General features: G+C 43.1%; 1 protein-coding gene across 2 annotated transcripts; it reads left to right on the plus strand.

Moving 5' to 3' along the window:
* Positions 1-1,510: 1,510 nt before the first annotated feature.
* cand1 (cullin-associated and neddylation-dissociated 1) lies at positions 1,511-26,399 on the plus strand. 2 transcript variants are annotated; one of them, XM_026146945.2, is made up of 26 exons: positions 1,511-2,302; positions 12,681-12,756; positions 12,859-12,926; positions 13,011-13,165; positions 13,350-13,473; positions 13,557-13,644; positions 13,730-13,898; positions 13,985-14,090; positions 14,162-14,307; positions 14,486-14,637; positions 14,724-14,864; positions 15,290-15,446; positions 17,108-17,316; positions 17,404-17,572; positions 17,654-17,743; positions 17,878-18,031; positions 18,118-18,355; positions 18,434-18,622; positions 18,751-18,894; positions 19,154-19,289; positions 19,364-19,540; positions 19,634-19,729; positions 20,912-21,081; positions 21,162-21,326; positions 21,570-21,677; positions 25,089-26,399. In XM_026146945.2, the coding sequence occupies exons 1-26, from the start codon at positions 2,235-2,237 to the stop codon at positions 25,311-25,313; spliced, it is 3,720 nt and encodes a 1,239-aa protein (XP_026002730.2). In that variant the 5' UTR covers positions 1,511-2,234; the 3' UTR covers positions 25,314-26,399. The 2 variants fall into 2 exon arrangements, with proteins under 2 accessions (XP_026002730.2, XP_026002731.2); XM_026146946.2 differs by having other exon boundaries at positions 15,290-15,431.

A 26,399-nucleotide genomic window follows, 5' to 3' on the forward strand; every position in this document is an offset into this window, starting at 1 on the left:
TTTCATTTTAATGTTCATATTTACACAGTGAGACTCATTGTTTTAGTCCCTAGAGGATCCTACAGTACACCTCTGAAAACAGTCATGTCCTCACAACATCAGCATTACACACACACACACACACACACACACACACACACACACACACACACACACACACACACACACACACACACACAGAGAGAGAGAGAGAGACTGAATTGCATACTGAATGCATTCAAGCAACAAAAACAGCATCCTGAATATCCTGAGTGCGTCTCCCGCATGTATAAAATTACTGTGTGTGTGTGAGTGGTGATTCATTTCTGAGCAGAGGATAATATGCTCAAAATAGCTGTAAACACACACAGGCACACACACACAGTTTACAGATCCTGTTAAAGGGCGGAGCTCTCACTGAGGCTCTGAATAAAAACACCTGCTGCAGGTGAATCACAGCATTGAACACTGCTTGTAAAACTGCTGGATTCAAGAACACAGTTTAGTCCAGATGTTTGCAGCCTGCAGTTTTGAGTCCCTCTGCAGCGACAGTGGGTAAATCTGAGGGGCCGTGAGAGGATTTCATGGAATCGAGTGTGAAATTACATCTTAAATATATAGGGCAGAGCAGAATGACTGAAGGAGGCAACTTTTATGTCCTGATGGGGGACGTTTTTTGTTTTGTTTTTAAATTTCATATGTGATTCTGTTTAACTTTTATGCAGAAAGTTAGAATTAGAAGATAAAAAAAAATCATTTTATCCTTTGTGTCTTTTATTTCTGATGTATGAGTTCAATGACTGAGGCTGTGTTTTAAATAATCATTTAGTATCTTTATCTTTTTTTTAAATCTTCCCTAAGGCTTCATTAAAATGGAAAAACAAATGTTATAAATCAAATTTAACTTTGAATTTCTCATCATCTACGCTAAATAACTGAAAGATTCTGGAGGAATCTCTGTGCGCAATATTGGTTGCCTGTGATCTTCAGGCTGAGGTCAGACAAATCAGAGTTTTAAATTCTTTTTGGAAAACACAGATGCTAAATGGAAGAGGGGCCACCAAGCTCGTTATCAGCGCTCAGTTCAAAGCCTGCATTTCTGATCGTATTGGGGTGTATTACTGTCAATGGAATTAGCAGCTTTCACATTTGGAAATACATCACCAATGCTAAAAGGTATACGCAGGTTTTAGTGCAACATCTGGTCCATGGGACAATATTGCTCTCCCAAAAGTTCCAAAAGTGTTCTCCTCAGTTCCCAGATCTTTACAGATTGGTGGACCAAAATCGTCAACAGTTTCTACAGATGTGCAGTTGAATGCATCATCATCAGTTCAGTTATGGGGTGGCATCGAAGCCCCTCTGTTCAGGACAGGAAGTATCTCCAAGAGAAATTAAAAGTTGCCTTCCTATCAACACTGGACATTATCCCTGATGACTGACTGTCACCTCCTCAGTGCAATCATTAATCTTATCTCTCCAAGTCCGTTTTTTTTTAAGCTGACATCTTCTTGCCTGTTCCTCCTGCCTGGCAGCTCCATCTTCAACATCCTTTATCTAATACAGCAACTATCCCTCCTCTCCACATGTCCAAACCATCAATCAGAGAAGGTCACACTAACATCTTGTGAACCTCTCCCATTCACTCTTGCTGCTATCATTCTATTACTGCCTCACTGTTTTTTAAGCTGGCCTCTATTTAACTATTTTTTAAACTATATTTTATGTATCACTACTTAATTTTACTGTCCACGTGATAATAAAACCTCTTAATCTGATTCTTTTTGACCCCAGTCAAAAAAAAAGGAAAAAGAAGGAAAAAAGGATAAAATGTCGAATTTATGATTTAAAGACTTTCAGTGAATCGTTTTAATTCACACTTTGGACTCGGGTGAGTGTTTTATGCAGATTTTCATTTTACTTGGGGTAAAATGACCTTTTATGAGGGTTTAGAAAGACAAACTTGACAGAAAAATTGGTCAAACTGTGACCTTCGACCCCACATCGTCCAGCGCCGCTAACCCCGCCCCTCTGCGGAGAGAACGGGAGCTCCATTCAAACACACCAAACTGGTAGCCCCGGGATGCGACAGTCGCTGTAGCTGAAGAGAAAGGTGGAAGAAGAACAGAAACACACTCTCTACCCCTGAAATCATCCGAGCAGGGCGGTCACACAGCCAGCCAGAGACACCAGAGCCCGCAGCCGGAACATCCTCACCGAGCGCACTCTGCTAGTAGGAGGCTAACGGCACCAACATGGCGAGCGCCTCGTACCACATCTCCAACCTGCTGGAGAAAATGACCTCCAGCGACAAGGATTTCAGGTAAAACAACGCCCGGGTGGAGGGATCTGACCGTCAGTTGTTGTTTATCGCATCGGAGTGTTGTTATTTCGCACTGAAAGCGGCGCTTTGCTGCGGCGGGCCTGCCGCTCTCAGGCTAACAGCTAGCATGCCACCTGTCTGATCATCGTCATATCCGCGGTTAGCTGCTAGCATTAGCAGCTAGCCTGCAGGCTAGCGGGCTAGCACCAACTTCTGTCAATTCGCAGGCTGGCTTAGCATGAGTGACGGCGCTCTGTGATGTAGATTCAAATGTGAAGGTAGCCCCCCGCTAGTGGGATTTCTCCCGGGAAACGGGCGGGTTTAACGTCAAAGTGTCGCTCCAGCTAACGGGGGTGTGGTGACGCCGGTAAACAGACGGAGAAGGTCGGAGCTTTAGCCTTGCACTCACATAGACTCTGTCAGCGTTAAAGGTGTCTTATTCTGATCCCATTTCTGTGGTTGATTTGTTTTAAAACTCTCGTCAGAGCAGCTTTGCGTGAGTCACAGTTCAAAATAAGCCAGCTTTGTCTCTCACTGGGCCTCGGTACAGCCTTGCAGTTCATCCTCCCTGAAATAAGCTGCTGTAGCTCCATCAAAACAGCTTGTTTCATACAGAAAATTGGCTACTTTCTGGAAGGAAAGTAGACAAACGACTTGTTTCAGACAGAAGGTAGTTGTTTTTAGACAGTAAGTGGCTTGTTTCAGATAGGAAACAAATAGGAACAATTTCTGTTAGTCAGAAAATGTCTGGTTTCACACAAACCTGGCTTGTTTCAGACAGTTTGAACAGTAGGTAACAGAGCTTCTGGGAAGCTGCTTTCTTTGATATTGAACTAAGTCAAGAGTAGAATATGAAATACTACTGTCCTCCTGAGGGGTCAGCTTTTAGAAGCCTGCTGTGGGGCAGCAACCAGCACTATACATAGTGTATTTAAAAGATAGTTGCAGCTAGAGTGGCAGCACCTTTTGGCTACTGGACTGAGTTTTTGTTTTTGTTGGAGTAAGAAGAGACCATATTCAGAAACATGGAAGCTGCATCAGTACACTGTACAGGGTCAGCATACCTGGTAATTAAAATCCAAATTAAATCTTCGATTTAGGTTCGTCTTTAACCTAAACTGGGGCTCAGACTTCTTGGATAGTCTGTTAGTATGATTAACTACACAACAGCCATATTATTAGTCAAATAATTTCATTAAAAATGTTTTTAAAAAAATGCACAAACGCTCCAATCCAGAGGTCTAGTTCAGACAGCTACTGTAATAGAAGCCAATAATGCACACTTTAACCCTTAATTGAATTTAATGGGATTTAAACAGGGCTGGACTGGGACAAAATATCAGCCCGGCACCAAAAGCCCAGAAGGGCCAGCACAAGAGAACAAAATTGCTCCTAATCACTACATTTACAGAGACAAAAGGGTTCGCCCACCAGGTATTATAGGAAAAACCATAAAGCCTTTGAATGAAAACAAACGCTGTTGTCACAGTGATATACACTATCTTGTTGGCATATATGTATCAATCTAATGAACTTAAAGTTTATTAGATTGATACATATACACCATCCTCCCTATGCTGGCATTCTAAACAGTACAGAAACCCAAAGACTGCTTGGTTGAGTTAACCTCCTGAACTATCTACAACACATGGTGGAAACCTGAAATTAAGACAGAGAAGACTAGAGGTGAGACATGACCATTACTGAATATTAAAAATAATAAATGACAGATTTAGAGATATTTTCATAAACTATTCATTTACCACATCAATAAACAGCATGGCAGGGCAAGATATTTTTTCTAACATGACAACCTTTAAAAAGTGAAAGGAGACAGAGAGACAGGTGAGAAAGAATAAAGCTTAATTGACTTTTTGATGGTATTTTACACAAAGTACTAGTACAGTATCTAGAAAATGTTGGAAAATACTGGCATCATATACAGTACTTATTTCTGAAGAAATTATGATGGGACCCTGAAAAAAATTACTATGAAAGATAATGGATTTCTATACATTTAGTCAGATGACCACTTTTGTTGTAAGATTCAGATAATTATGTATTCAAAGTTTTTAAATGACATAACAAAGAAAAATATTTCTTGGTGCCCCCCTTCCCCTGTTAATGCCCTACCTAGCCCCCTGGCAAAACTTTGCTAGACCTGCCCCTGCACAGTTACCAGCTGTCAGCTGCTTAGAAAAGGATCCTGGTGTTATTTGTTTCTCAGAAACTGCTCATAACTTTGCTTCAACTTAGAGCTGGGCGATATGAGATTTTTTCATATCACGATATGTTTTTTTCATTTCAGGCGATAACGATATCTATCACGATATAAGCCAAATAACTATATTTGTAAGATTTAAATGTGCCGTTGCTCACAAGTAAAATGTGAAATAATCAGCAGCTTGTTTTTATTTAAATATTTATTTCCCATAATAAGTTCAACAGGGTAGATGTACTTAAGGAACATGAGACTTTTTCAGATAAATAAAGGCAAATATTGCAAACTACACACAAGGCAGCCGCTAAAGCGTTTAAGTTTCAAAATAGAACAAACAAAACAGACTACTAAATTGTCAATTCCACTTAGAAACAAAATATTAATTCTAAAAAGAAATCTTAGTTTGTTTTACAGAAGAACAGACAAAACTGACTAACTTTTGTCAATATCAAATAAACTGAGAACTAAAAGGAAATTCTCAATCTCTCCTTGTTGTATAGCTGAGCTTTTCAAACAGTTTTAACAGTTACTTTAGTCTGACAAAAGCCGAATGATGAATTAGCGCTTCCAGTCAGAGACTGAGGCTACGTCCACACGTACACGGGTATTTTTGAAAACGGAGATTTTCCGTTTTCGTTTTAAAAAATAATCCCGTCCACACATAAAGGCAGAAATGAAGGAAAACGCTGCTATGAACATGCCAAAGCAGCAGGTGGCGCTAGATTCCTAACCGTGCAGAAATGTTGGCCAATCAGAAGTCTAGAAGCCTCGGTGGGAAAAAGTAAACAAAGCTGGGGCATAGAAGCAGACCCGAGTCGTATGTGTGGACGGACAGTAACTGTGTGTATATGTAAGCATTTAAACACTGCAGACAGTAGAATTAACAGTATTGTAGAAATTCATTTCAACGAAACAATAACGTGGCGCACAGTGTGACGCATGCACCAGTTTATTGTATTTCCAGACTTGCTTTCGGCACAATTTACAGTGCACGCTACTCTGTTTTTTGTCAGACTTGAAATAGCCGAAATACCTTCACACTAAGGAACTTCTATGGCTCTTCCGTTTGACAATCTCTCCGGCATTGGAACCATCATCTGTTTTCTCTTCGGTCACGCTCGGTTGATTTTTCTAGTCGGCACACTCATTTCCTCCATTACCCGCTGGCTCCATTACCCGCTGGTTGCTTCCCAAACAAACACACGTGCGGCGTGGCACTTGTGCTGTACGTAACAAGTCACGCGACGTGACGCTGCGGCTGTGATTGGTTCAGCTCTGCGCTACTTAATTTGGATTGGCTGACTTTTTTTTTTTTTTTTTGAGGACAAGAGCGGCGAGGTCTATCGCGATAGCTTAATTTCTCTATCGAGTAAAAGTTATATCGTGATACATATCATTATCGTTCTATTGCCCAGCTCTACTTCAACTCATTCATGTCACCTAAAAGGTAAACCTGTTTCTCCATCACCTGTTCAGCTCTGATGATTCAGTAAGGACATCTCCTGGTTTCATCTTCATGTTTCCCTCTCACCACATGTCCAAACCAACATCATGACCAGCAGCTTTTACAGCTGTGGCTCCAGAAAACATCAGCTGATACTAGAAATTAATATCAAATAAATTCTAACAACAGCTGATCAAGCTTAAACGTGCTGCTGTTGTTTAGCGCGACCTCCACTGGTTTCCTTTTTCTGGTGCAAAGTGGGCGATAAACAAGAGAGAAAAGCTGATCATTGATCAGTTTCATGATTGATATAACAACCAGGGGGCGAGAATGAGAGAAGAAGAAACAGCTGTGCAGCATAAAGACACAGAAAAACTCCAGCTTTGTGTCTTTTTCATTGTAGCTGAAGTACCGGACAAACTGTGTTCCTTTTCACCTCAATACGAAACGCGTAATATTTTCTCTGAATACGAGACGATTCCGGGACGGTTGGCAACTCTAATAATTAACCTTATGAATTAAATAAAGTTCACTATTGGTACCATCATAGCACCCACCCAGCTGTATAGAAACTCCATCACTCTCCATAAAGTCGCTATGGAGAAAGAAACTAGTTGTAGAGGTTGTTTATTGCTGGGTAATTATGTCATTGGCATCGATGAGCCACTGTCAATATGTGACATATTGAAATCGCGTTTGAATTTGCGCTTGTTTTTTGCTTTCACTTTGCAATCGCACGAACTGTGTATAGAGAGCGACAGCACTGATCTGTGAGTGATGATAATTTGTGCACCAATTCCTCTGACATCGTCTTATCAATCGTTAGCTTACTATGCAAACATGACAAGTGAAATCTCCCGCAGCTTAAACATATGAGAGGTTGATCGCGCAGAGAATCGCTGAGTTATGTGAGTACGTGTGTAAAAGCAGCAGGATATATATTTTAGTTCTGCTGAGCCAAATAAGACAGGTCAGGGTGAAGAAGTGACAGCCAAAGAAAAGCTTACCGCAAAACGGAAAAGTTATGACAAATCAGACTATAAGGCAAAAAGAAAGTGCAGCTTTATGGTTTCATGGACAAAATAATTTCTGTGGCTGCAATATGACGAGCTATATAACCAGGGCTGCACATAAGTGGTCCGCAGGTGCGCATTCGCTGTCAAAATAAAAAACGCGCACAAGATAAGAAGTTGCAACGCGTGTTTGCGTACATAAGATTTTCAGGAGGACAGACATTTGTTTAGAACTCTTAAAGATGTCGAAGAAGCTCCTTTAAGCAATTACTGTGATGTTCCTCCACCTCCAAAGAAATGTCAGAAGGAGTCCGAACCACAAAAGAAGCGCGTATTCTCGGAAAAGTGGTTGCAGGAGGTGAGCTGGCTTCAAACAAATGATGAACGCACAGAGATGTGGTGCGGAATGTGCCGTGAAAATCCCACTCTAGCGCACAAAAACAGTGCTTTTTATATGGACGCAAACGCGCGTTGCAACTTCTTATCTGGTGCGCGTCTTTTATTTTGACAGTGAATGCGCACATGCGGACCACTTATGTGCACCCGTGTAAATAACATAATGTTCTGCCGGGTGTGTTGTTGGTTTTCTCTCGATTTCTGAGTCGACAAGCGCCTTTGTTACTGGGACCAGTCATTTTAAGGCAGGCCCCCATTAGAACCCATGACAAATGCAAGAAATGCATTATTGCTCAGTCTGCAATATCTTTCCCAGAACAAACACCAATTGCAAATAACATACTAAAAAGAAACCTGAAAAATCTGTTTAGAACAGCGTACTATGTTGCAAAGAGTGAACTACCACTGGCACAATTTAGCAGTCTTTGCAAACTTCAAAAAGCAAATGGCCTCGATCTTGGTTCCATTTGCCTCTTACCCGTGACTTCAGTGGAAATTTCAAATTCAGGATCTGACACAGACTGATTCATGTCCTACACAGTTCTTACAAGTTCATAGAAATTTCTGTTCAATTAGAACCAAGTATTTGAGTTGATTGAGTTGTAATTTTTAGACAATGTTATAATTTGTGTTTCAACAGTTTTTTGATTAATGTTTTGTTTCCGTTACAATATTATACATTATAATATTGTAATGGAAACAAAACATCAATCAAAAAATTGCTCTTTTTTTATTCGGGCTACTTAACACTGAAGAGTCCCTGCCCGAAGGGCTACCAGGGACTTTGAAATTTTGCGAGCCCTGGTGTAAGCTGAGATGATGGTGACGGAGCATGCTCTTTGTAGAAAATAAGTGTGAAGCCAACAAGGGAAACTCTTGGTCAACCTGTTCTTCCTCTTTGTCATTTTCAGGATGACAGAAAAAGCAGTTGCTGCTTTTTAACTGATTACCAACTGCATCCCTCACCCCCCACCCCACCATAGGGGTTTTAACCACAGGAACTCGGGGATAAAACCTACATATATAAATGACAGTATCTGAAAAACAAAGGGGAGTTCACAAAAGGCCTTCTTGCTGTTTTCTGTTGCTGTTTTTCATAATGTTTAATCGATTCATCTTCAGTATAATCAGCAGGTGAAATTGAAATGCTGCAGTCGCAGCCTGAACTGAGGCTTCAGATTAATGAGTTTATTAACAGGCAGACTGAAGTGACACAGTTTGTATTGATCATCTGCAGCTGATATCGTCTAGCAAATAGTGAAGGCAGATGAAGCGTCTGACAGGAGGTCCGTTAGCGCCAGACGAACACAAATATGCAATGATTTATTTATGTTGGAGCGTTCAAAACTGAGCTTATAAACTGATTTGACAGGAAGAAGAACGTCATCAGGCCCTGCGCCAGGAGTTTGTTAATCCTGAGCTCAGGGGGAAACTGGGTTTTCTGGTTCACAGTAAACTTAAACTCTGTGCCAGTTACCATGGTAACAGACTCTGTGAACTAAAACTGTTCTCTGGCTCCTCCCTTCTTACTGCACCTGAACCAGCTGACTGACACTCAGTTTCATTTCCTCATTCATGAAGTCGCCGCCGAAGATTGGAATGAATCCATCTACAGACAATTTTACACACACTGAAATCCCAGTTTAGGTGTTAAGTGTGTTTTTACTTTACACAAGCGCTTTTAAGGTCAGTCAATCGTCAATATATGAGGGCAGATTCTGCGACTACATCACTGATTTATAATCAGCTCAGAATAAACTGTAGTCTCATCTTTCTGCCTCCGAGACTGTGGGCAGTAACACAGCCGTCAGACTGTCAGTACTAACGTTTACTGTACGTTACTGAGAAACAGTGGTTAAATCAAACTAATCTGTGTTGTAACTGATCACACTGATGGAAAAACATCTGCCACGACTGGAATTTTGGAGATGCAAAGATGAAACTGAACTAAATTTATTTAAAAGTTAAAAGTGAGTTTTTGGAAGCAGCTGCACACAGTCTGATTGTAAACTCATTACGTGTGTTCATCGATTGAGATTCAGTGATTAAATGATGCCAAACAACATTTTAAATGGATAATTAGATTTAAAAATCTAATCAAATTAGGATTACTGCATCATCTATAAGTTAAAGTGCGGTTATCAAGTTTCATTCAGTCAGTGATGATGACAGAGTGAACAGAGCTGATTAAAATCACTCTCTTCTTCCCTCCTGTTTGAATATCACGGTCAGCACTAAAACGTCTTCATAGCCCTGCTCATCTGCTCTTTAGTTACCTGTTACCATGGTGAATTATAGTGTTGGAGCTCCATTGATGATGGCTTTCTTTCATTAACTCAGGGTAAACATATTGAGAGCTGATTGAAGTAACTGATCAGCTGTTCAGGAACAGGAAAGAAAAGAGTTGTCGATCCCAGGTCTCCACGTTTTTGTTCTTAGACTGTGCAAGCGCAGCTTTGCATGATTCATAGTTCAAAATAAGCCACATTTAACTCATGTTCAGCCATCCTTGGTCTAAAATGAGCTGTTTTAGCTCCTCGCCCTTTAAGCCACCATTGAACGACATTCATAAGCATCAGTTGGGCGGGGCTTCACTTCCAAGAGCAGTCTGATGCCTGTTAACGTAAAACTTTGCCACTGGAGAAAGAAGTACGTGGCAGAAAATAAAAAAAAGGATCCTAGCAAAATTAGAATACTAAGATAATTTTAAACATAAATACTACTTTAGTTTTATCTGTGCGGTCTTTATTTCCCTCGGTATGTTTTTGCTTGATTGTGTTGGTTTTTTGTGGTGGTCGTACTTTGAGCCATGTTGATGTGTTTGTGAGGAATGTTGCATAAAGAGGTACAGAGTGGCTTGGATCAGACTCTTTGACCAGTAAAAAGAAGCTCATATTTAGCTTGAAATTCAGAGCAGCCTGGCCCTCTTTGTGTCAGCTGCTCGGGGACGATCACAAGCTGGCAGCACAGATAATCAGCTTCATCGCTTCGGCCGCCCTCTCAGAACTAGGAATCCTCGATATCATGAAAAGCTGTCAGTTTTGCCTCCTGTTGGGTAAAAATTGACCCACTTTTAGGCCTGATCTGAGCGTTTCCACACGGCTTCTGTGAGACAGGAACTACATATTAGTTATTTTATAAACGTATGGAGCATGAGGTGCTTGGTGCAGATGTCTGAAATTGCCCAAAAATGAAATAAAATTCACAGAATGCCAAAAAGAATATACTAATATTCAGTGCCCCAGTACTGTTATATGGAAGATAAACATAGGCATAATCTATAAAATACATTCATGTAAATATAACATTTAATGGTATTTAATTTTTCATTACATTTTAAAATGTGTTTATTGTTTATTTCTCAGATTTATTCATTAATATAATAATTGTTAGACTTATTTTTCTGTTTTAATGCTAAAGTTTGCACACTGATACTCTATGAATGACCCACTCCTTATTTTCATAATTAAAAAGAAAGTAAATGTATTAAAAAGATATAATGAAACATTTTTAAGGTGGGAAAGAATGCAGAATTAAATGCACAAAAAAGCAGACAATGATTAGATTTATAATTAACTGGTTATGAATGAAATGGCGAAGATTTCAATTTATAAATGAATGAATGCCCACAGTTGGTAGATTCTATTCCATAGTTTTATTGATCTTTATTTACTAATTTTTAAAAATTCCTTAAGTTATTCATTGTTAGTTAAATAAGCAATTCTATTTTTTTAAATTAATGACAAAGTAAAGAAATCCGAGAGTAAATTAAATGTGGATTTTATTCATTATACTTTGTGTCACATTTTTCTTTATTAATGCCAATAATAAATTCAGCGTAATTTGTGAAATTTGAATTCATTATTTTGTCAATAATATATTTTTTGACATCACTGTGTATATTTATAATAGGTTTATTGCCTCTTTTATTAAAATTTATTTACTGATGGTACATATTTTGAATATTTTTTTACATTTTGCCCTGTACATCTCAGGGTTTCTTTAATTTTATATATATGCTTTTAATTCATTACATTTTATGCCTTTATTTTTGCATATTATCTGACTTTCTCTGAGAATTTAGTACTTGGCTTATTAGGTAAAATAAACAAAATAAAACATGTATTAAATATGTGCATTAGTACAAAGAAAAACGCAGTTTATACATTTCTTTCTCTCTGATGTTGGCAGCTTCAATCCTCTGTATTGGGCTCTATATATGTGAACCTCGGTGGACTGACAGCACCTTTGATTCTGCATTAAAGGATTTGGATCTGCAGCAAAAACGGATCCATTTAAAGAAGTTAATAAAAGTGTCCTAAAACGGCTCGTTTGTCATCCTCCAGATTATTTTTACCAAGCTCGCTTTAGAGAGACGCAGCTCAGACAAAAGAGAGGGTCTTACATAATTTCATTTATTTTCAGTTTGCTTCGTTGGTTTTTATAAAAGCTCTTTTAGCAGAGGTCGGCATGTCTGAATGAAGCACTCAGGACTTTGGCTGATGCACATTTGAGGAGCTAAAAGACTAAAACTTAAATACTCTGAAGGTTGATCTCTCAACTGTCCTGCACCAGCGTCAGGTCCGAGGGCTTCATCCTGACACCCAACAGCAGTCAGACTTCAGGTTGTGGAGGTCAGTGTGACATCAGTGACCCACTGCCAAACCGGTCGTGTTGGATGACGTCACAGACGGGAAGTCCGAGAGTTTGGTGAGAAACGTGCAGGGGGTCGTTTCACTGCTCTGACACACAAACAAAAAAAAAACACCAGGTGCTGAATCCTCTACTGATCCTCTCAGTGTGAGAGGAGCGAGGTTTTTTTTTTATTTTTATTTTATATCGTCTACTTGCTTGTTTGAAATCCTGCTGTAATGAGCTCGACCTAACGGGGTTTTGGTGTAAAAATGAACCGTTTCATTAGGACAGCTGGAGAATAAACTGACGTGAAAACACTTTGGGAAGAACATGGACTGATGAGTCTTAAATATGCAATTTTTTCAGAGTTCATGATCTGATCTTCTAGCAGAACAAATAAGTCCTTCTTTGTTGCCCGTTTTGTCATGTCCTTTTCCCTTTTAGTACTTTCCATTTCCTGGTCTCTTCAGCGCCTCCTGTTGGATGTTTTACTCCAAGCTTTAAAAACTCAAATTAAAATCAATTCTTTTTTTCTGAGATTTTCAGGAGGAAAGCTAAGACTTCAGCTCTGTCTGAAGCAGATGTTGTACTAATGACTCGCCCATCTGTGCGTTTAATCACCGCACACTTCGACTCGCTTTATTCATTTGTTTGTTTGCTATTTTCCAGATTTATGGCAACTAACGACCTGATGACGGAGCTTCAGAAAGACTCGATCAAGCTGGACGACGACAGCGAGAGGAAGGTCCGTGTGTATGACCTCGCACTGCTTCACCTGGTGTCTGTCTAATGAATGGTTATAATTTATTGATAATTTATTGAACTTTTGGTTGACACTGATGAACAGGTGGTGAGGATGATTCTCAAACTGTTGGAAGACAAGAATGGAGAAGTTCAGAACTTGGCTGTCAAATGGTAATTTATTTGATTTTAAGTTTTAATTTCCTATTTCCTGTTTGATCGTGTCCATGTGTGTGACTGTGGGTGTGTTTGTTTCAGCCTGGGCCCTCTGGTCAGTAAGGTGAAGGAGTACCAGGTGGAGACGATCGTGGACACTCTGTGCACCAACATGCTTTCAGACAAAGAGCAGCTCAGAGATATTTCCTCCATTGGACTCAAAACAGTCATTGGAGAGCTACCGCCGGCCTCCAGTGGTAAAATATTTGACTAGTACTGATCTCATAACAGCACATATTTCATTCAGTATCACTTCTGAGCGAGCGAGTTTTGATCTGTAAAATGTGAAAATTTTCAGCATCCAGTGATTTCATGAATCTTCAGATGGTTTTGCTGTGAAAATGTGAAGATTCATCTTTTCTCCTCCTGCCTCCGTCTCAGGCTCGGCTTTAGCGGCCAGCGTCTGTAAGAAGATAACGGGTCGTTTGACGAGCGCTATCGCCAAACAGGAAGACGTATCTGTGCAGCTGGAGGCACTTGACATCATGGCCGACATGCTCTGCAGGTACGTAGTTAGGCGGTCGCCGATGGATGGCGCTGGTGGGGATGGGTGAAGTTTTGAGTTCTTCTCCGTGTCTTTGTTTGCAGACAGGGGGGTCTGCTGGTGAATTTCCACCCCTCCATCCTCAGCTGCCTTCTGCCTCAGCTCACCTCCCCCCGGCTGGCCGTCAGAAAGGTCTGTCCAACCGCTTTGACTTTTGTGTTTTTGAGCTTTCAGGAAGCTGTTTGTGTCCTTACCTGTTGTGCTTTGGGCGTTTCAGAGGACCATCATGGCTCTGGGCCACCTGGTTATGTCCTGCGGAAATCTGGTATTCATCGACCTGATCGAGCACCTCCTCGCCGAGCTGGGGAGGAATGACAACATGTCGACCACCAGGACATACATCCAGTGCACGGCCGCCATCAGCAGACAGGCTGGACACAGGATCGGTGAGACGCCCGGCCTCCACACAGTCATGTCTCTGATTTAGAGATGAATCCTCCCTGACCTCTGACCTCTGGTCTCTCTTTAACAGGTGAGTACCTGGAGAAGATCATCCCTCTAGTGGTGAAGTTCTGTAACGTGGACGATGACGAGCTCAGAGAGTACTGCATCCAGGCCTTCGAGTCCTTCGTCAGGAGGTAAAACCGTCTCAGACCGAAGAATCTGTGGCGGCGGTGCCTCGTGTGCTCACTGCTTTTATTCTTTCCAGGTGTCCCAAAGAAGTTTACCCACACGTCCCCACCGTCATCTCCATCTGCCTGCGCTACCTGACCTACGACCCCAACTACAACTTTGATGATGAAGATGAGGATGACAACGCCATGGATGCTGAGCAGAACGACGAAGACTATCAAGGTACTGAAACCCTGTCTCTGGCTATCGCTGCTGAAGTAAGACACCTCCAGTTTATGTTAAACTGTTAAAGGCTCAGCTGATTGGTGCTTTGAAATCACATGACACTGCCCACTCATTTACATCCAAATTAAGCGTTTGAACATTAATCGGTGACGCCATCTCTTCATTTCCTTTCCAGGCAGCGACGATGAGTACAGTGATGATGACGACATGAGTTGGAAGGTTCGAAGGGCGGCGGCGAAGTGTTTAGATGCTGTCGTCTCGACTCGTCATGAGATGCTCCCGGAATTCTACCGCACCGTGTCTCCTGCGCTCGTCTGTCGCTTCAAGGTAGCGTCGTTCGATCGGCTTCTATCTCTGAGATGTGTAACGATGACCTTTATGTCTGACCTGCCTCTGTGTGTATGCGCGTGCAGGAGAGGGAGGAGAATGTAAAGGCGGATGTTTTCCACGCCTACTTGTCGCTGCTCAAACAGACCAGACCAGCTCAGAGCTGGTTGGCTGATCCAGACGCCATGGAGCAAGGAGACACGCCGCTGACGATGCTGCAGAGCCAGGTATGCTCCTGCTGTGGACAGAGCTCTTTTCTCTTTATGCTCGCCACGCAGAAGCAGAATTTTTTTTTTAATTAATGAAATAAAGAGATATTAGAGATGTATAAAGTATGAGATATTAGATTAAGTTAAGGAGTAGGTTATTTAGATACAGGAGATAAAAGTTATCACCTCCTTGCAACCAATCAGTGCTCACTCTATATGAGAAATGGGTGTAAAGTTTTCTCTCAGCACAGTTTCTCACTGGTCTCTGGCTGTAGTTCAGATTTCCTACAGTAGATGTCAGTGCTGCACAGCTTTTAGGAGCATATCTTTGGTTCTCACGGCGACAGGAAACCCTCAGCATCCTGCAAGGCTGACCGCAAGCAGCAGGAAGTACCTGCGGTGGTCTCCTGTGATTCTCTGGTAACATCTGTCGCCCTCCACAGGTCCCCATGATTGTGAAAGCTCTGCACAAACAGCTAAAGGAGAAAAGCGTGAAAACCCGTCAGTGCTGCTTCAACATGCTGACCGAGCTGGTGAATGTCCTCCTGGGCGCCCTGACTCAGCACATCCCGGTCCTCATACCAGGTGACGCTGCCGCAGGTCAAGAATAATCTAGATATGATAGAATAAGATAAGATAAGATAAGATAACCTTTATTAGTCCCACACGTGGGAAATTTGTTTTGTCACAGCAGGAAGTGGACAGTGCAAAAGTTATGAGGCAAAAATTAGAATACAATAAGAATAAATACAGTACACAGCTGTACAGAATAGAATAAAATAATATACTATATACAGTAGAATAAAATAGAATAAAAATATACAATAAGATAAAAATAGAATACGAATGCTATATACAACTGAGTAAAAATACAACGATGCCAGAAAAGATTATTGCACTTAGTATTATTGCACATGTGTGGATGTGTGTGTTTGTTCAGTTAAAGTCTTTGTTGTGGAGTCTGACAGCAGTGGGGAGGAAAGACCTGCGAAATCTCTCCGTCCCACACCGTGGGTGCCGCAGTCTCCCACTGAAGGAGCTGCTCAGTGCTGTCACAGTCTGCTGCATGGGGTGGGAGATGTTGTCCAACAGGGATGACAGCTTAGCCGCCATTCTCCTGTCACTCACCACCTCCACTGGGTCCAGAGGGCATCCTAGAACAGAGCTGGCCCTTCGGATCACCCTGTTCAGTCTCTTCCTGTCCCCAGCAGAGATGCTGCCGCCCCAGCAGACCACACCATAAAAGATAGCAGAAGCCACCACAGAGTCATAGAAGGTCTTCAGGAGTGGGCCCTCCACCCCAAACGACCTGAGTCTCCGCAGCAGGTACAGCCTGCTCTGCCCTTTCCTGTAGAGGGCGTCTGAGTTATGAGTCCAGTCCAGTCTGTTGTTCAGATGAACACCAAGGTACCTGTAGCTGTCCACAGCCTCAATGTCCATACCCTGGATGTTCAGTGGTTGCAGTGGAGAATGCTTGTGCCTGCGGAAGTCTACCACCAGCTCCTTGGTTTTACTGGCGTTGATCTGGAGGTAGTTCAGCTGGCACCAGTCCACAAAGTCTTGAGTCAGTCCTCTGTACTCCTTGTCGTCCCCATCAGTGATGAGGCCGACTATTGCAGAGTCATCAGAGAACTTCTGCAGGAAGCACTGGGTGGAATTGTGGGAGAAGTCTGCAGTGTAGATGGTGAAGAGGAACGGAGCCAGAACCGTTCCCTGTGGGGCCCCCGTACTGCAGACGACCCTGTCCGACACACAGCCCTGAGTCCTCACATACTGTGGTCGGTCGGTGAGGTAGTCCAGGATCCAGGTAGTGAGGTGATGGTCCACTCCACTCCAATACAGTCACTATACACAGATACAAATATTTTTCACCAGTATTTTTGTAGTTCTTTACATAATTCTGTGGCCCAGTCGTGCAGAGTTGGTGCCATAAAACTGTAAGCCCCCCCCCAAAAACAGATTTCAGGGAGGACTCAGGAACACACCCACAAAACAGCATCTTAGTCAGATGTCAGAATGGCTGGCTTTTCTGCTGGGGTTAGGTTACGGCTCCAAAACGTTTTGTATAGGCTCTTGGAATGTTTGATGTTTCTGTTTTTGCTGGGATTACTCTTTGGAGCGCTTTGGAGCTGTGTGTCTTGATAGCAGTGAGGTAATTGTGTGTGTGTGTGTGTGTGTGTGTGTGTGTGTGTGTGTGTGTGTGTGTGTGTGTGTGTGTGTGTGTGTGTGCGCGTGTGTGTGCGCGTGTGTGCGCGCTGCAGGTATCATTTTCTCTCTGAACGACAAGTCGAGCAGCTCAAACCTGAAGATCGACGCTCTAGCCTGCCTCCACGTCATCATGGTCACACACCCCGCTCACGCCTTCCATGCCCATGTCCCTGCCCTTGTCCCGCCCGTGGTGTCATGCGTGGGAGACCCCTTTTACAAGATCACCTCTGAGGCTCTGCTCGTTACTCAACAGCTTGTAAAGGTGGGAGTCAAACTCACAACCTCCTCCTTTCTGTTTCTAATGTCATAGCTGATTTTTATCCTCCATCCTGTTCTGTGTCTCCACCAGGTTATCCGACCACTGGACAGCCAATCAGAAGCCAGCGACAGCTTCGATCCCTCCCCTTACATTAACGACCTGTTCACCTGCACCATCAAGCGCCTGAAGGCCGCCGACATTGACCAGGAGGTGAAAGAGCGAGCCATTTCCTGTATGGGGCAGATCATCTGTAACCTAGGTAATGCACACACTTCCCAGTCACATGATGTGATGTCACAGAGCTTTCCTCGGTTTAATGTCTTCCTTTTTTCTGGTACAGGTGACCATCTGCCTGCTGAGCTTCCGGGAACGCTGCTGATCTTCTTAGAACGCCTCAAGAATGAGATCACAAGGCTGACAACGGTGAAAGGTAAGCCCCGCCCACACACCAGTTGTGTCTCAAAAGGAAGCTTGTCTCTTTTCTGCTTCCATATCAAAATGAAGTGTTGGATATTGTTCACCGGGCTGGAGCTGTTAGTGTTTGATGTGTGTGTGTGCACACAGCTCTGACGCTGATTGCCGGCTCACCACTGAAAATCGACCTGAGGCCCGTTCTTCCCGACGCCGTTCCTATCCTCGCCTCCTTCCTCCGGAAGAACCAGCGTGCCCTGAAGCTCTGCACGCTGGCCGCTCTGGACATCCTGCTCAGAAACTACAGGTAACACACACACACCAGTAAGCCCCACCCACCAAACCTCAGCTCCACCCTGTCCACCACCCTCACCCTCTCATCCTGTGCTTCAGCTCTGCGGTGACTCCGGTCATGGTAGATGCTGTCCTGGCCGAGCTGCCTCCTCTGATCTCTGAGAGCGACATGCACGTGTCTCAGATGGCGCTGAGCTTCCTGTCCACGTTGGCAGTGACTCACCCATCCTCACTGGGTCAGCTGAGCGGAGGGAACATCCTCCAGCAGCTTATTGCGCTGGTTCGATCCCCACTGCTGCAAGGAGGCGCGCTTTCTGCTATGCTCGACTTCTACCAGGTACTTCCAGCTCCGCTTACCCTTCGGCGTGTATGGTGGGCGTGAATATGCATATTAACCATGTGACTTCCCGCTTAGGCGCTCGTGGCCACCGACACTCCCGGCCTGGGCTACATGGACCTGCTTAGGATGCTCACTGGCCCCGTTTACTCCCAGAGCGCCGCCCTGCCGCACAAACAAGCATACTGCTCCATTGCCAAGTGCGTCGCTGCTCTGACCAGAGCCTGTCCCACTGAGGGGCCCGCCGTGGTGGGACAGTTCATCCAGGTGAGTCAGAGTGAGCAGCGTTCACCTCTCTGCAGGTTAATTGAGCTGTTTTTAAAGGTTTTCACTGCCTTCCGATGAACAGCGAACAGTAAGAGCCACGAGATTCAGAGACCTTGTGTTCCTCACAGGATGTGAAGAACAGCCGTTCCACAGACTCCATCAGGCTCCTCGCTTTGCTCTCATTGGGTGAGGTTGGACACCACGTGGACCTCAGCGGCCAACCAGAGCTCAAGACTGTCATCCTGGATGCTTTCTCCTCCTCCAGTGAAGAGGTAAGTACACCTGTCTACACTCTGAATCCAGATGTGACATCCCCCAGCTCTGCTGCCCTTCCTGCACTGTTCTATCTGAATAAAATGAAAAAGTTCCATAAAAAAATTTTAAGAAGGATTTTACTGACTAAATAAAGATGATGGAAAAGATGCTAATCTTTGACGTGATGTGTTCAAAGGAAGCAATGAGCTTTCCTGCGGTTGTTCACCTGTGCTGTTGTTTCGGTGGAGATTAAGCCACCTGCTCTCTGTGTCGCAGGTGAAATCGGCGGCCTCGTACGCGTTGGGCAGCATAGCAGTGGGGAACCTGCCAGAGTACCTGCCCTTCGTCCTGCAGGAGATCTCCTCCTCCAAGAGGCAGTACCTGCTGCTTCACTCGCTCAAAGAGATCATCAGTGAGGAAAAACACATCACATTTCCTGTGTGTGTGTGCGTGTGTTTGGTTTTAACATTGTTTGTTTGTTTGCAGGCTCGGCATCCGTCTCCGGGCTGAAGCCCTACGTGGAGTCTGTTTGGTCACTGCTGCTCAAACACTGCGAGTGTCAGGAGGAGGGAACCAGGAACGTGGTAGCCGAGTGTTTGGGCAAACTGACGCTGATTGACCCCGAGACGTTGCTGCCCCGCCTCAAAGGATACCTGCTCTCAGGTGACCCATATGGTTAGCCAATCAGATGGGTCGTTGCTGGCGATGAGGCTGATCAATATCAACACTGATTTATTGATTTCTGCACGTTTCCAGGTTCGTCTTACGCCAGGAGTTCTGTGGTAACGGCTGTGAAGTTTACCATCTCTGACCAGCCGCAGCCCATTGACCCACTGCTGAAGAACTGCATAGGTAACCCACACACAAATCCAAATGATTTATCTTTCTTTGGTCCCTTTTGGGTTCTTTTGGTTTTGGTTTTTGTTTACACTGTTGTCCCAGAGCTCCTCTTGTTTTTCTCTGTGATGGGTTAGTGTTGCCTGACCAACTGTCTTGTCGTATGACAGTCAGCGGTGTCATTTGCTGTCTCTGGTCTGCTTGAAATTCAGGAACGTTTAACTCGGGACCCACAAGCTTCATGTTGTTGTTGTTTCGTTTGGGCGGTGTGGACATAGAAGTTTGTGAATGTGAGCAGGAGCAGCTAAAAATCTCAGACGAGTTTGAATCCCGGTGACCTCGACCTAAAGGTCAAGGTCAGGGCTCACGTTTTCTGAAAGTCTTGTGAATTCGATAACTTCAGAACAATGTGACTTTGCAATTGATGCCAGAGGTCTGTTTACTAGGAGGCTGAGGGGTAGCTGTGGCAGTTGCAGATATTTTTGTCTAGTCTGTGTCGTCAAAACATTGGTTGGCAAGAACAGGGGATGAATTTTTTTTCTGCTGCTCATATCCATGTTTTCATTGTTTCGGTGACAGGCAAGGGTCTGTGATTAAATGAAAACTCGAAAAACCACAAATGCTAGCATTACTGCTGGCTTTCCATCACTTGTGAACATGAGATACTTCAGGTTGACGCTCTGGGTGGAAATCGCCCCACCCATCTTTAATCTCAGACTTGGAGACGCTGATTGTCATCACAGTCACTATACTCACAGCTGGACGAGGTGAAGGTGGCGCTCTGATGATGCGAGCAGAATCAGGAGACACAATTTTCAGCAGTGTGTGAAACTAGAAAATGATCTATCAGACTTCTCGTCTTTGTTTTATTCTCGGGATGGCAGCTTTTGGTTCTTGTTTTAATTTGCTGATTAACACATATTTAGTAATATTGTGGTAAAAACGCCCATTCAGTTGTAATAAACACAAGTTATGATAGAAAAATTTGATCAGCTGTGAAAGGCTATAGATGCAGGGCTTTTTCTCCTTCTTTATGTAAACTCTAAATGTGACAAGAAGACCTTATTTTCTTAATTAAACACTATAAAATGTCTGAAGTTGATGTTTTTATCATTAAAGTCAGAGTTTGTCACACTCTGGTGAGAAATGAAAGTTTCCCCCTCTGTCTGTCCTCTGATTGGCTGTTTTTGTCCTCAGGTGATTTCCTGAAGACGCTGGAGGATCCAGACTTGAATGTGCGGCGTGTTGCCTTGGTAACGTTCAACTCCGCCGCCCACAATAAACCCAGTCTGATCCGCGAGCTGCTAGACTCGGTTCTACCGCAGCTGTACAACGAGACCAAAGTCCGGAAGGAGCTGATCCGAGAGGTGAGGACACCTGCAGCGGGGAATCGATTGCTGGGAGTGGGCAAGTTCATGCGTCTGACTACTGTCCTACTACTCTGCAGGTGGAGATGGGACCCTTCAAACACACGGTGGATGATGGGCTGGACCTTAGGAAGGCTGCGTTCGAGTGTATGTACACTCTGCTGGACAGCTGCCTGGACCGACTCGACATCTTCACCTTCCTCAACCACGTGGAGGACGGTCTGAAGGACCACTACGACATCAAGGTGTGTCTGAGCCCCAGGGCCTGGATCCTGAGGACGGAGTTACAAACCATAAGTGTATTTTAACCTTTAGCATTTTCATTAAATTCAGGTTTAATCCTTCCATTAAAACTCAAATATGAGTGGCTGGCTTCATTTATGGTCCAGTGAAAAACCAGGAGTCATTTGTGTATATCTGAGATCATGATGTTTAAACACCATAAGGTATTTGAATCATAGATACTGAAGCTGCTGCTGTGTTTGCAGATGCTGACCTTCCTGATGCTGGCTAGACTGTCATCTCTGTGTCCCAGTGCTGTTCTTCAAAGACTGGACAGACTAGTGGAGCCACTGAGGGCCACCTGTACCACAAAGGTATTTTTAAACCAGTTTCGATCCAATGTGTCCAACATATTTGTTTATTGTGGACTTTTAAGGATTTTTCCTGGTTAAAAATAACCAAGATTCCTCATGGTGTTCCTGGAGGCCAAAAATGTTCATGCTTTTTAATTTGTCATTTATTAAAATTATAAATATATATTTTAACTCAAAAGTACAGTTTTTAAATTTAATGTTGCTGAAACAAAATAATAAAAAAAATAAATCTGATCGAGAAATCACTCATCTTTGGAAAAGAGAGTTTATTACAGAGAAATGGCTCTTTCCAAAATAAAAGCTATACTATACGCTTCTTCTGGGCTATATTCTCAGCAGCATATTAAACATATTAGGTCTCCATAAGGAGAATCATGTGCTAACGGCTGTCTAAATGACTCTGGTAAAGTTTGTAGCATGCATGCTTGTTGTTTTTGTCTGCTTCCACTTGTCTTTGCACTAGGATGATGTCGGCGTAAATGTGCAGCCATATTCGTTGTGTCTCCACTAGTGCTGTCAGCGTTAATCTCGTTGAAATGACGTTAACGCCACAACACGGCAAATCTCCGTTAACGAGTTACCGCGGATCGCCCCGTGCGTGGGGCTGGACGGCCAACACGTTAACGAGCTAACTGCGCTAACGCACTAGTTCCCACCAATGTAATTGAGCATTGCGTGGCACATCCAACGTACTGGTTTACTTTTGTCCATGACGCGCTTACCTTCAGGGTTATGCTTCACATGAAAACCAAAATAGATCCAAAGGCCAGATCTGAATGAGGGTGGGGGAGGTTCAATTTCCCATGTTGCAACGAGCTTAGCTTCTGTCTTACTAGCTTGCGCTGCGCTCAGTGGATCTGCGCTCGACAGTGCAGCCTGGGCGGAGTAGTCAAACGCAGATCCACTGAGCATCGTCATAAATATTAAGCAACCTAACTAATAGGGTTGCAAACTTCCAGCAAAAAAAAAAAAAAAAAAAAAAAGGGAACCACCCTCCACCTCATGATGCTGAATCGACGTAATCAACTTTAATTTGATGCAGTGTAGAAAAAAAAATGCACAGAAATTAATTTAAATTTTCACCAATTTTCAAAAATAATTAAATAGATTCAACATCTTTCTTCAACAGAATTGCAGACTGCACAGATGGTACCTTCCCAAAGGAAAAAGTACTATAGCTTACTAGGGTATATTAGACTTAATAGTTACTATATACAGTAATGGACTTCTATATATTTTACATAAGATTAAAACTTTGGGTGTAAGATTCAGACAATTATTTATTAAAAGCTAGACATTTTAAATGAGAATAAGAAAGAAAAGTATGTCTTTGTGCCCTCCTTTCCCTGTTAATGCCCTATCGGCCCCCCTGGCTAAACTTTGCTAGATCCGCCCCTGCACAGTTACCAGCTGTCAGCTACGTAGAAGAAGATCCTGGTGTAGAAAGTAATATTAAATAAATTCTAACAACAGCTGATCAAGCTTAAACGTGCTGCTGTTGTTGAGCCGCTGGTTTCCTCTTTCTGGTGCAAAGTGGGCCAAAAACAAAGAAGAGAGACGGACTCGCAACAGAAAAGCCGATCAGCTGATCATTAAGCAGTTTCATGATTAAAGTGGCTACAAGAAGAGGCACTCGCTCCATATATCGGTTGTTAAGCTTAACGTGGGAATGCTTTACAGACATTCAGAGATGAACTTACACACTTGCTTTACTTCTCTCTGCGATAACTTCCTCGGAGATGAAATGCTGGTTTGGTAGGAAGGCTACAAATACACACAGCCACTCTATCACGTGAGCACACTGCTCCAAAGTGCTAAGGTTATGAGCTGAGTTACGCCATGTCGCAAGTTTTGTGAGGTGCTTTTTTGATATTTAATGGATCGGATTACATTTGTTTTTTTTGTTTTTTTATTTCTCTCCGATATCCGATCCAGTAATTTATGTCAGTATCGGACCGATACGTAATATCGGATTAGTCCATCTCTAAAAAAAATATATATATATATCTCACTGAAATCTTTTTGTAAATGGTGTTGAAGGTTCTATGATGTTTTCACGTCTCATGCGTGATGATGATTGACTATAACTGCCAGCATAAAAATGATTTGTTTGACAGCACTGGATTCATGATACTCAGATCAGTGGGAAAGTCCAAGTAACTCTGTGATCCATGAAGCAGAGTTATAGATTTAGAAAAGTCAGAAAGGTCTGAGGCCATTTCTAAACATCATCAATTTCTAAGTTCATCAGTTCTAACAAAACTGTATGTAACTACAAGTTATTCAGATTTGTTGCCACTTTGCCAACATCTGGAAGATGACCCACACTATCACCCTCAGATGAGAAGAAATTGGTTTGGATGTTCAAAGAACGACACGAGCCACCAAAGCTTGAGCCTGGCATGCCTGCCATGAATTGGAAAAACTGCCGGAATACCTCCATCGCTGTCCACAGTGAGGTCACTTTTAGAACACTGAGAAAGAATTCCCTGCTCTAGAATCAACACATTCAGTCAACTTGGTATGAACAGAATGACATCTGCAGAAAAGCTTTATGGTTAGAGAAGACAAAGATTGAGCTGTTTGGCCTCAGTAACAAGGTATGTTTGTAGTAAACATAGAACATTGGTAGCATCATGGAGTTGGCTGTTGTTTTGTACAAAGTAGATGGAGTAATGATGGAGGAGAACTGCTTTAAAATTTTTCAAATTTATCTCAGATCAACAGCTAGATGGTTGAACCTTGGATATACTTGGGTGTTTCAGCACAGCAATGATCCCAAACACTTCAAAACTGGTTATGGAATGGCCTTACCGAAACCTTGATCTCTCAAACCTTTTGAAAATTTGTCTAGTCTGTGTCGTCAAAACCAGTTTAAATGACCTCTACTGAGTCTACCAAGAAGAGTGGTCAAATATCCATCCAGAAGTATGCCAGATGCTTTGTTGATGTCTACCAAAAGCATCTGGCTAAAGTATATTTAACCAAATGTTAGTGAGGTGTATTTGTATATTTAGTTTTGGCCCTGTGTGGATGAGGAAAAAAAATCCAAAATGTATCCAAACATGTGCTCCCAATTCTTGTTTTTAAACTTATTAAAAGTGTATGCAAAGATATACAATACTTCCACCCAAAAAGAACAGTTAAAAAAAAATAACAAAAAGCCTAAAATTACCCTGAGATTTATGCCCATGTTGCGTGTGTATAAACCTCTGACCATGACTGTAAAATGGAAAAAGTATTAGCTCCAGCACAGAACCCTGAGGAACACCATGACTGACTTTTGTGTTTTGACGACTCATTTATAGGAGGCATCAGAGTGCTGTTGCATTTTACTAACTGATGTCCCTGGAGTTATGATTGCCTAGTTGTTTTTTTGTTTTTTTTTAACGGTCTCCACTGTCTCTGTAGGTAAAGGCGAACTCAGTGAAGCAGGAGTTCGAGAAGCAGGACGAGCTGAAGCGGTCTGCGATGCGAGCCGTTGTCGCACTGCTCACCATCCCCGAGGCCGAGAAGTCACCGCTGATGTCAGAGTTTCAGTCTCAGATCTCATCTAACCAGGAGCTGGCGGCTATCTTCGACTCCATCCAGAGAGACTCCAGCTCTGCCAACATGGAGTCCATGGATACCAGTTAAAAAACCCCATGGACAAAAAGAAGTTCCCACGATGCAACACGGCACCACCCGCTGCTGGAGCGCTAACCCTGCAGCATGTTTCCATGACAACAGGACGCAAACACACACACACACACACACACACACACACACACACACACACACACACACACACACACACACACACACACACACAATTGTAGTGACACACCCTCTCCTAGCGATCGATCGTTCCATGATGCATTGCACTGAATCAGCTGTTGGAAGAGAAAGGAAGTGGACGGACGGATGGACGGCTCACACACGGAGAAATAGGACAAAAACAAAAAATTACATACAAGGCTTGGAAGCTCCTCCCACTTCCTCTTTGTTTTTCTAGCGAGGTCATCTAACTGGTTGATCTCCTTGTTCATCCTCATTCTTCTCTTGTTTTTTTTCTCTTTTCTTTTTTGTAATTCCTGAAAGTTCCACAGGTACTGTACTGCAACCTGATTCGCCGCTGCTGAGTGACTGACAGTTGGCATGTTATCGAAACTGACCAATGGAAGGGCGGGGGGGAAACAGCCTTTTCCGCCTAAGCTGTGGTGACCAATGGGAGAAGGGCTCGCTCTGGGTTTTTTTTTTTTTCTTTCTTCCTTTTTTGATTGATGTAGGCAACCAATAGGAGGCTATGGGGAGATGAGCAGCGGGCGGGATTTTACTGTGTGTGGACCAATCAGCATCTTTGTTTCCTCCTGATTCAGTAGATCCACCATTGACCCCTCTTAGGAAGGAAGTGAGAGTGGAAAGAGGAGGGATTATTGGATCAGGCCTCATCTGACCAGACCTGATTGGACCATAGTGGCTGTTGCCGTGGTATTGCAGTGTAAAAAACAAAGTAACAGTGTTCTGCTGGTTGTCCACAGTCTGGCTGCCTCAAACTCATTTCTGCTGGTTTAGTCCAGTCAGCATGGGGTTGATTTTTACTGTCTTACTGGTTTCATTGGTTTAATCCGGTTAAACTGGGTCCAGTCTAGTTCATTCCGGTTCATTCTGGTCTGGTCAGGACAATCCACTGTTGTTAATCGCCCGAGGAAAAATAAAAAGGTCCATTTCTGCCTGCCTTCA

The sequence above is a fragment of the Astatotilapia calliptera genome, chromosome 17 (genome assembly GCF_964374335.1).
Source record: "Astatotilapia calliptera chromosome 17, fAstCal68.1, whole genome shotgun sequence".
Taxonomy (NCBI): Eukaryota; Metazoa; Chordata; class Actinopteri; order Cichliformes; family Cichlidae; genus Astatotilapia; species Astatotilapia calliptera.

Bases quoted from the DNA above. Each gene is read 5' to 3' on its own strand.
- cand1 (XM_026146945.2), top strand. From the start codon at position 2,235: ATGGCGAGCGCCTCGTACCACATCTCCAACCTGCTGGAGAAAATGACC. The intron at 14,091-14,161 runs GTAAAACCGTCT...TATTCTTTCCAG, and splicing joins TTCGAGTCCTTCGTCAGGAG to GTGTCCCAAAGAAGTTTACC. The intron at 18,356-18,433 runs GTACTTCCAGCT...CTTCCCGCTTAG, and splicing joins CTATGCTCGACTTCTACCAG to GCGCTCGTGGCCACCGACAC.